The sequence below is a fragment of the Acanthaster planci genome, linkage group LG03 (assembly GCF_054643075.1).
Source record: "Acanthaster planci isolate LZ-2023a linkage group LG03, COTS_SCS, whole genome shotgun sequence".
Taxonomy (NCBI): Eukaryota; Metazoa; Echinodermata; class Asteroidea; order Valvatida; family Acanthasteridae; genus Acanthaster; species Acanthaster planci.
In genome coordinates, this window is record NC_141779.1 from 7,026,213 (window position 1) to 7,037,156 (window position 10,944).

The 10,944-nt window shown below is 42.7% G+C and overlaps 1 protein-coding gene and 1 long non-coding RNA gene across 18 annotated transcripts in view; one reads left to right on the plus strand and one right to left on the minus strand.

Moving 5' to 3' along the window:
- The window catches only part of LOC110989512 (uncharacterized), a 221,988-nt gene that overhangs the window by 142,983 nt on the left and 68,061 nt on the right, over positions 1 to 10,944 (plus strand). The window lies entirely within an intron of this gene.
- LOC110989511 (uncharacterized) overlaps positions 1 to 10,944 on the minus strand; it is a 322,817-nt gene that overhangs the window by 114,641 nt on the left and 197,232 nt on the right. For all 17 annotated transcript variants that reach the window (XR_015424849.1, XR_015424847.1, XR_015424845.1 and 14 more), the window contains one exon: positions 6,024 to 6,223. Coding sequence is in view for 9 of the 17 variants with exons in the window: in XM_087134889.1 (XP_086991015.1) it covers positions 6,024 to 6,223 (200 nt within the window). In the remaining 8 variants the exon portion in view is untranslated. The remainder of the gene's footprint in view (positions 1 to 6,023; positions 6,224 to 10,944) is intronic.

A 10,944-nucleotide genomic window follows, 5' to 3' on the forward strand; every position in this document is an offset into this window, starting at 1 on the left:
CTCTTTCCAGCCCATCAAGCGCTGCAACTACTACTTTTCCTGAAACTACTACACATTTCAGGTCTACTAAGGCCAAAGGTGCAGTCACTTGTCCTCCTACTCCACGGAGTGTGACATGTCTACCTGGCATATAACACTTGGCTGGTATTAAATTCACCTTGACTGCTGTTTGTGTGCAAGCCGAATCACGCAATATTCGGGCCTGCTTGCCTTCCACGGTACCCTGAAGTATACACTTTTGAAGTTGAATTTCCGCGGGGTCATTTACCACAGTTTGAACCCCTGGAACTACACGTACTTCACATCTGTTAACCACTTCATGCCGGGGCATTTTTCAATGTTGATGATGCTGGGCCGGCATGACTATCATTTTTTCCATTTAAAAAATCCTTCAAAAATTCATCATTTCATTTAACGGTCATTTATAACCGCACAAAGTAATCTGTAATCTTTAGGCACTACTCTAAGTTGACCTTCATTGATGCCCGAGCATTTCAGCCTGGCCTGCAGACTTGTAAACAGAGCCCAGATTGTGCGGTGTTGTACAACTGTCTTTTGTTCACAAACCTGGCTCAGTGCACTACTGACCTCTTTTCAATAGGGGCCAGATTAGCGTGCAACTGTGCTGTGTGGCTCATCGCTGTGGTGGTGGAGCGCTTTTGTCCCCGCTGGTAATCCGCTCGCGCTCAATGCCCCAAACCCTGGTACACGGTTTCAAAACAAGGCTGGATTATCACCACTTTTGACAGTCAAAAATGTTGGTAATGCCCGGCAGCCTGGTCTCTTGTTCGGAGTACGGTCTTTTCTTACAGGGCCCTGTTTCCTTTTTTCCAAGTTCGGTGACCTCGGCCATGCATATAAACCATACGGCTCCGATTCCGGAGTCCCCAGCAGGAAGTGGTTAACTGACTTAGTATTTGCCCCTTTAGTCAGTGACTTGTTTTGACTAAACTTAGGGTTGTCTGTCCAGGACGCTGTTGCCTCTACTTGCGCCAGACTACTACTACTACTACTACTACTACCCTGATTGGCCTGTGACCTTAAAGGGCAAAAGGGACTTATATGTCCATATTCATGACAGTGACAGCACTGCCTCTCACTAAGTGGAATATACTTGGATCCCACACGACCATTACTCCCTTGCATATAACCTCTTTTGTTTTTGTCGGTACTGGGTCTATCAATATCAGTACCACTAACTTTTATGCCATTTACTGAAGTCATTCTTGATTGATCACTTGAATTTGATTTCTTACTACTTTCAAAGTCACTCTTGTGACCAGAATGGTGATTTCTAGATCGCCATGTACTTTTTGATAATCGGCTGTACGCCAGTATTCTGAACCTCCCCTGTTAGCTATAGGCATCCGCCATGCCTGCTAATTCCTTGCAAGTTTTAGGGTTTTTTATCCCTAAGACAGAATCTAAGGTCATGAGGCAGTTTGCTGAGTGCCTGTTCCATGACCATGAGATCAATCATTTCTAATGGGTTGGAACTATCGATCTCAACAAACTTCAACCAATTTGTGAATTGATAGGAAAGTTCATTGACTCAGTCGCGAACAGTTTCTGTGCCCTTTCGCGCACGCTGACGGAAATTTGTGCGATATGTTTCGGCTTTCATCTCATATCTATCCAAAATGGCTTTCTTAAGGACATGATAATCAACTGCTTCATCTACAGGTAATGCAGCATATGCCTCTCTAGCTTTTCCAGTTAATTCGGGTACCAACCTCGCCAATCACCGTGCATCAAGCCAGCCATTCATGTGGGCAAGGTTCTCAAATGCCTTGAGATAAACATTGATGTCGTCAGAGTCTCTCAATTTTGGGACCTTCATCTCGTCAGAGCTACAATGTCCCTGGAACCCATGTGGGGTTATCATTCCACCAATGCAAGAGAAAATAGTGCCTTGTTTTGTTCATAATCAAGGATAAGTCCAGCAAGGTGTAGTTGAACCTTTGATGTGTTGGCTAAATCAAAATGATGGAGTAGTAATTGGCAGAACCATGGTTGACACTACTTGGAAGCAAGTTCCAGTCAGAGTTTGGAATCTTGGCTGTGAAGATGCAGTGTAGCAAAAGGAAAACATATTGCTCTTTTGTGTCCTGCTGACTTGGTAGAAGACGAATCTCAGCATTGTAAGTTAAATGACTTTAATAGGTCCCACCATTGAGGACCTGTGGCAAAAAAAGGTCGGAAGGGCTTGATGAATAACAGGTTAGTGAAGTGAAATGTTTGGTGTCTTAGTATAAGTATGTATTTTCTAAAGATGGGGATTTTGGTCTAACAAAAGAAGTGTATCATAATATTGACACCGGTAATGTTAAGCCTTGTAAACAACCAACTAGATAGTTACCATACCACCAGAAACAAGAACTAGAACAATGCATAGAAAACATGTTAGAAATGGGAGTAATTTCACCTTCGAACAGCCCTTGGTGTAGTCCTGTGGTCCTTGTAAAGAAAAACGGCAGATCTACACATTTTTGTGTTGACTAAAGAAAACTGAATTCTGTCACATCAAAAGATGCCTATCCTCTGCCAAGGATTGACAATAGTCTAGATGCCCTTACAGGTTCATGTTGGTTTTCATCACTTGATCTAATGAGTGGCTATTGGCAAGTTGAAGTTAATCCCGATCATAAGGAAAAAAATGCTTTTAGAACTGGAACTGGGTTGTACGAGTTTAATCATATGCCGTTTGGTCTGAGTAATGCTCCCGGCACATTTGAAGGATTAATGAAATTAGCTGTCCAAGGTCTTCATTGGAAAGCGTGCCTTATATATTTGGATGATATCCTTATTTTTCCCATACATTTGAAGAACATGTAGAATGTTTGGAAAAAGTTTTTCAACAAATTGCTGGTGCAGGTTTAAAATTAAAGCCCCAAAAGTGTTCCTTTTTGACAAGAAGTTACTTATCTTGGTTATATTGTGTCAAAAGCAGGTGTAGCCACTGATCTCCAAAAAGCTAAAAGAGTTGCTGAGTGGTCTACTCCAAAGAATGTGAAGGAGCTTCAAACTTTTTTAGGATTGTGTTCCTATTATAGAAGGATCATTAAAAACTTTGGTAAATATTGCAGCTCCTCTGTATCAACTTACTCAAAAGAATGTTGAATTTAAATGGACACTTGAATGTGAACATTCATTTCAAATGCTAAAGGAAAACTAATGACTGCACAAATTTGACTTTACCAGATTTGTCTTTGCCATTTTGTTAGACACAGATGCCACTGGAGATGGTATTGGTGCTGTCCTTTCACAAATTAAAAATGGACAGGAAAAGGTAATCTGTTATGCGAGTCAGAAATTGTCTTAGAGTGAAAAGAACTATAGCGTCACAAAATGAGAATTGTTGGCTGTTGTTTACTTCATTAAGCAATTTTGACATTACCTTTACGGAAAATTATTTACATTAAGAACTGACCATAGTTTATTAACCACTACCAGCCAGGGACTCCGAAATCGGAGCCGTATGGTTTATATGCGTGGCCGGGGTCTCCGAACTCGGACAAAGGAAACAGGGCCCTGTAACAAAAGACCGTACTCCGAACAAAAGACCAGGCTGCTGGGCATTACCGGCATTTTCACTCTCAAAAGTGGTGATAATCCAGCGTTATTTTGAAACCGTATACCAGGGTTTGGGGCATTGAGAGCAAGCAGATTACCACCAGGGTCAAAAGTGCTCCACCACCACAGCGATGAGCCACACAGCACTGCGGCATGCTAATCTGGCCCCTATTGAAAAGAGGTCAGCAGTGCACTGAGCCAGGTTCGTGAACAAAAGACAGTTGTATAACACCCGCACAATCTGGGCTCTGTTTACAAGGCTGCAGGCCTGGCTGAAATACTCGGGTGTCAATGAAGGTCACCTGTCAACTTAGAGCAATGCCTGAAGATTACTTGGTGTGGCTATAAACGACCATTTATACGGCCCAGCATCATCAACATTGAAAAATGCCCTGGCACGAAGTGGTTAAAGTGGTTGTTCAACTTAAAAAATGTTCATGGTCAAATGGCAAGATGGCTTGAAGTATTTGCCATAGACCTGGAAATCGTCACAACAAAGCATAAGCCTTGTCACGTTATGATTAGGAGTTGATTGACTTGAATACATGTAACAGTGATTTTTCTGATGAACAAGTAATGAGTAGTGTTGCTAGCATTACAACAGCTCGCTTGAATGAGAATGAATTCAGATGATTACAAAAGGACAATTCTTCTGTGGGTGTGATCATAGGATGGGGACAAAAAAAGCAGTGACTGCCCTCCAGACCATCAGATTTTGGGCTGTAGTCGAATTGTTAAAGGCTACTGGATCAGTGGGAACAACTGCAAATAAGAACAGTTTACTGTATAGAAAATTTCACTCTGATGAAGGTACATTTCTACAGTTGTTGGCGCCAGATACCAAAACTTATGAAGTTTTTACTCAAGCTCACACAGCTCGTACAGGTGGCCACTTGGTAAGAACAGATACCTTGAAGAAAATTCAACGCTCATTTTATTGGATCGGCTACTGTAACTAAATAGACTCCTGGGTCAAACAGTGTGCATCCTGTGCCACAAGTCAGTTGCAAGCTCCCATATTTGATGCAGAACTTTGCCCTTTTCAGGTTGGTGTACCTTTGCAAAAAGTTGGAATTGACATTTTTAGTCCTCTTCCTCGGTCCAAACATGGAAACAGATACATTCTTGTTGTTACTGATTATTTTACGGAACGGGCAAAGGCTTATCCTTTGCACAGTCAGGTTGCACAGACGGTAGCTTGAGGACTGATTGAACAATTCATTTGTAGATATGGTGTACCAGAAAATATATATTCTGATCAAGGTACAAATTTTGAAAGTAAAGTATTCTGGTCAATATGTCAATTGTTACGAATCTATAAAACACGTACTACTCCTTATCATCCTCAATCTGACAGACTAACTGAAAGACTGAATTGTACCATTCAGACAATGCTAACGTTTTATGCAAGTTAAGACCAATCCGACTTGGACGAGCAGTTAACCTTATGTAATGATGGCTTATCTGGAATTACTCCAGACTGAACGATGTTTGGCCAAGAATCGTCATTGCCATTCAATTTATTTGTTAACAGTCCAGAAGATAACTGTACTAATCCCAGAGGATTATGCTGATAAACTCTACAAATGCATGCAACAAGCATTTCACGTGGCCAGAAATATAATTCAAGCTGAACAGAGAAGATAGAAACATTTGTATGATGTCAAACTCAAAGGCAAAACATTGGTGATAAGGTATGGTTATATGTCTATACACAGAAAAATGGTCTTACACCTAAACTGCAATTTCATTGGATGGGTCCGTTTCAAGTTGTAAAAAGAATTTCAGATGCAGTGTATTGAATTAAAAAACTAGAGAAGGCAAATGAGTACAAGATCCCACACTGTTTTGCCTATGACTCCATAGAATTCAACCTTTCTTCAGAGCACTAAAGAATCAAGGAGTTGACTCAGCCCACATCAATATCATACGAGACCTGTACAATGGTGCTACATCCACTCACAGAAACTCCACAGAGACAGCAACAAAATCAGCCTTGAAAGGGGAACAAGGCATCATTAACAACATCAACTGGGAAAATAAAGGGCTAAATGCTGATGGTGAATACATCTCCCGCTTGATCTATGCCAACGATATCATCTTAGTTGCAAAAAATCAAAGGAATTAGAAAGCCTGCTAAATGATTTCCACAAAGCTAGTTAACCGGTTGGTCTTAACATGCTTCAAAGTGACTAAGTTCACTTTGAAAGGGAGGTGTGGCTCGAAAGGGTAACACAACAACTGTATGGCAGCTATTAAACTGATGAGCAGGATGGTTCAATGAAGAAAACTGTCTGCGTATGATGCCCAGATAATCGGAAAAGGAACGCATTCAATGAATACATGCTGTCAATAATGACATACGGCAGCGAAACATGGGCATTAAACAACACAATTTATTGAAATTGGTGGATTCAGGACTTTGAAAGCTAATAAAAAAAAACAAATACCTGCCAAACTTTGATGAGCTGATCGAGGCTACTGGAGCTTTTTATGTATTTCACAATCTCTTCTGCCCGTCTTCGTTGACTACGCTCAATAAGAACTTGAACTCCTTCAAATTCACAACACCTGTAGAGTTGTCCTTGAGAGTTGACAAGAGCTGAACTTGCATCATGTGTCAACAGAAGTTTCACAATGCGACTAAATCCTAAGATAGATGAGATATAAGAACTGAAAGTTAATATCACTTACATGTACATACGTGTACATGGGAAAACTAAGTGAAACTTCTTAATCAAAATATGCCACATTATAAGCATAGTGTTATTATATACCTGGACTGTATAAATCATGTGACGGGCAGACTAGAAGGGACAAACAGGCACAAACAGGCTTACACTGATTGATAGGAGAATTGATATGAAATAGGAGTCTGAGGTTTAAATCTGTAATGCAAATGATTGTGAATTGCTGTATGGGAATAAAAGATGTGCATGTGGCAGTGCACCAGTCAGAAGAGTTTTGGATCTTCATTGAGATACACGTATTGAAAGAGTAATGCGATGATAATGCGAGTTGGACTGCAGTGGGGTACCTGGGAGGGACCAGGTAGGGCTGGCAATACAGATTTGTTTTTTCTGTTTGTTTGTTTTTTATTTTGTTTTGGTAGTCCATTTTTGTTTCAGTGATATTGCTCATATCATGATAACAATCATCCCAAAATTGTACAACACTCAGAACTCTCAGAAACTGTAAATATTGTAACGGACAATTGTATAGCCTTTTTCATGTTTTATTGCCATGTTAATCTTTCGTACGCCGCCGGCGGTGATGAGGGCCGCCGGCGGAGGGCCTCCAGCAGAGTGCCCTGACCTGTTTCTCTTGTGCTGGGTGCGCACCGGAAATTGGGTTCTATTTTGGGGCGTTGTGGTTTGGCGGGCATTGGAGGGAAATTGGATAAGTGCCAGGGCGGCCTTAGAAATTGTTACACATTGTGATACATGCTGTGTTTTGTAGAGCTCCAGTGTCACGTAAGCAGTTGTTGTTATTGTTGTTGTTGTTGTTCTGACGGCCGTTTGGAAGGTTGTGCACCGAGTTTAGTGAACAAAACAAAAAAATTCTTTTTTGGAAGTCCTGTATCTGTCCCCCTCATTTGTGTTACCAGGTTTTGAGGGACAATAGCACCCAGGTCTACGCTACAATATCAATGCATGAAGAACAGGTTATTCTTTATTTTAATTAACTATTTGCTACCAGGTTTAATTTGAAGTTGCATGACATAAACCAGGGGGATTTCAAGATTTTCTGCTTTCAAAATTCTTTAAAAAAAAAATCATTTCTTCATTTACTGGACATTTACACCACACGAACGATTGTCTGGTGGCTACTCTAATCTGAAAGACAACATCTACTGATGTCTGAGTATTTTAGTCAGGCCTGCTGCCTGGTAAAAAGAGCCAAGATTGTGCAGAGTTACATAATTTTCTTTTGTTCCTGAAACTGGCACAGTGCGCTTCTAGCGTCTTTTCAATAGAGGCCAGATTAACATGCAGCGGTATTGTATTGCTCATTACTGGAGCACTTTTGTCCCCAGTGGTAATCCGCTGGTGCTAAATGCCATAAACAGTGGCATCTTTCAAAACAATGACGGATTTCCTACACTACTGACAACTGAAAAAATGTTAGCAATTTCAAGCAGCTCAGTTTTTCGTTCTGAGTACAGTCTTTAGTTACAAGGCCCAGTTCCCTTTGTCCGACTTCTGGCACCCCGACTGTACATATAAAGAAAACGTACCTGAAACTGGGCTCCCTGGCAGCAAGTGCTTAAGTTACATTTCACTTTGGGCAAGTTCACTTTGGGTCACTTTTCAATTTACATGTGATGCGCACCACATTGTACACCTTCAGAACTACATGTCGCAACGACATGAAACTAATGTCACAGTGAAATAATGGCCCATCAAAATTTGGCTAAGCTCATGATGAAATCAAGCACTGTATGTGAGACATCATCTGAAAATCTGCTTTAAGGGCGGCCACGCCCAAATCTAAGACTGTTTTCTCCAAGTGCAGATTCTGATCACCAGGTCAGTTCCCGGTCATGCCTAAACCTGTACACTGTTTTATGGTAGCTAAAACATCCCTCAGGTCTCCTCTAACTACTTTTCATTATACTACTGTGGAAGTACAAGTAATACCAGGTCACAACCCAAACAGCTGCAACGAGTCAGCACATGTCTGTAAATGAAGAGATCCAGTTCCTGATGACCCTATGGGCTCCTTGGGGTGACTGAATCTTTCAAGGATTATAACTCTGCAGAGGTTGGGGTCTAGCCAATGGAAGTCTACAGGCTTGTGGTGTGCCTGGGGTTAGGACTACAAAAAATCTATGCCAAGTTGGCCCATTGGGAAAAAAGTTATGACCATATTTGGTGATATGTTTCGATCTCAATCACCGTGTTGTTGACATCAGGGCTGCATAATGGAAAGTGTAGTAACTTGTAACCACTTTTAATTTAATAATAATGAATGGTATTACGTATGATTACATAGGTGGTGCCTGTGCCTAATGCACATGCGTTAGGCCCATAGGTTCAGTACATGCCTAGGTATACAGTTCAGGTTCATCTTTCATACTATTAGTAGCTGAATACATGTTGAAAATTTTAATGGTACTAGTTTTAATAGCATGGGGAGGTCAGACAAGAAGCTGAAGCTGGTACTGGGTCTCACCTTAGCAAAAGCAAAAACATGTAGTTTAAACAATCACAATTAAGTGAAATGAATGGATGTTAAAATACAGCTGAAGACCTCACAGGGTTGTTAAAATGTAGAACTTCTTTAGGACCCAGAAACCTGAAACTGTCTCGAGGGTATTAATTTTGGAAGCCAGAGGGCCCCATGGAAATTACTTTTTAACCACAGCAAGTTTGGCACTAAAAAAAGGCCACTTGGGCTTAGATTTTTGAAGTGGCAACACACAACTTAAACCCACTGCCTCCCCATCTCCACCATATGACTAATAATTTTAAATTTTCACTGGTTAAATGGCAGGAACTACCTGGGAGAGACATGCAGTTCCCCAAAATAAACAAAATACAAAATTTGTGCCACTTATTTCGTAGTATAATTTTAAAGTCAGTTGTTAGTAATGTTTCATGTTTGTTTTTCTTAAACACTACGCCAAGCACCCTCTTGTACCACCTGTTCAAGCGGTGGAAAAATGGCGTGCTTTATGTAAGTTTTTCTTACTTTGTAAATGATAAATAAAATCACATGACAATATTAGGACAAGCACCTACTGGTTCCAGTGGGGTTTTGTCAGTATGGCAAGTGTGCCAAAGAATTCCAACCTTTTATGACAGGTTTGGCATGTCTTTCTATAACAGCCTTGCATTTTTCTGCCAATTGTGGCACGCCATTGGCAAGTGTGCCTGGCAAATGTGCCAGAATTTCTGCCAAGTGGGGCAATAGAAAGTGGTTTTGAAATCAGCAAAAAACACTTAAACCTGCCGCTCGAAATCTATGCCAAAACCCAAAACATGGTGTGAATGTGTATTTTGTGCCTATATAGTTGGAGAATAAATGTAGTTTAAACAATCACAATTGAATGAAATGAATAGAAATGGTGTTACAATACATAGTTCATGAATTTGTAATCTGACAAAATCCTTCCCCATATTAAGTGTGGGTCGGGTCTACTAGAGAATTCCTACCCAAACAGTCACTACATATGCATACTTCCCACGTGCGTACTCTTCATTCACTGAAAAGATTTATCACCCGTGGTGCACCCTGACCTTCCACAATGCAGTGCGGTATCACCGCCATGATCATTCTTATACAGTAAAAAGATAATCGATGACTCGCGGTGTCATGTTGCTGGTAGCGACGTTTCGGCTGCTAGTGCTGCTAGCCTTCATCAGGCAACTGAAGTCTGGATGCTGCAGGGTCTGCTATATACCGCCGGACCGCGTCCTCCGTGTGTCCCCCGCCGTGTATTGCGGACGCAGTACAGGTGACCTCAGCGGGCGTCGCCCGCTCCACTTCATGGGCGTGAAGGGGCGTGTCCTCGGTATGGCTCCGTTGCGCTCCGGTGCTCCGGTGGTTGTGTTGGCGGATGGTGGGGAGCCAGAAACCGGGGATGTCGATGCCGCTGTCTCTGTTGATGTTGTGTCTATTCAGGCGGATGTGGATGGCCTCCTTGACGCGTCTTGTGTACCAATGCTGGTCTTGGTCCACGCACTGCACGCTGTCCCAATCGGGGTGGTGACCAGCTCCCCAGGTGTGCTCGGCTACGGCTGACGACTCCACACGGGAGAGTCTCACGTCGCGTTGGTGCTCCTTGATTCTCTCGCCGATTGGTCTGCCAGTTTCGCCGATGTATACCTTGCCACAGTCACCGCATGGTATCTTGTAGACCACTCCTCCGCGTCTTCCGGGTGGGATGGGGTCCTTAGGGCGCACGAGTTGACTCCTTAAGGTGGTGGGTGATCGGAACACGGTGCGGACGCCGTGGTCTTCCAGGATCCTCTTCAGCCGTCCGGAGATACCGTCCACAAAGGGAAGAACAGTGAAAGCCTTGTACTCCGGTCGCTCCACTTCGATGTTGGTCTTGGGTCTCGATGACTGTCGGATGAAGGACGCTGGATACCCGTTCGCCTTGAGGGCAGCGGTGACTCGGCGTCTCTCGGCGGCTGTGTGGCGTGGTCTGGTAACCAGGCGCGAGGCGCGGTCATGTAGGCACTTGGCCACGCCCCTCTTGACGGACACTGGGTGGTGTGAATCAAAGGCCAGGTACTGGTCGGTGTGGGTAGGCTTGCGATACACAGTGCTGGTCAGACTGCTGTCGGGTTCCCTGTGGACCATGGTGTCCAGGAATGCAATACTGCTGTCCTGCTCATTCTCGATGGTGAACTGGATGCTGGG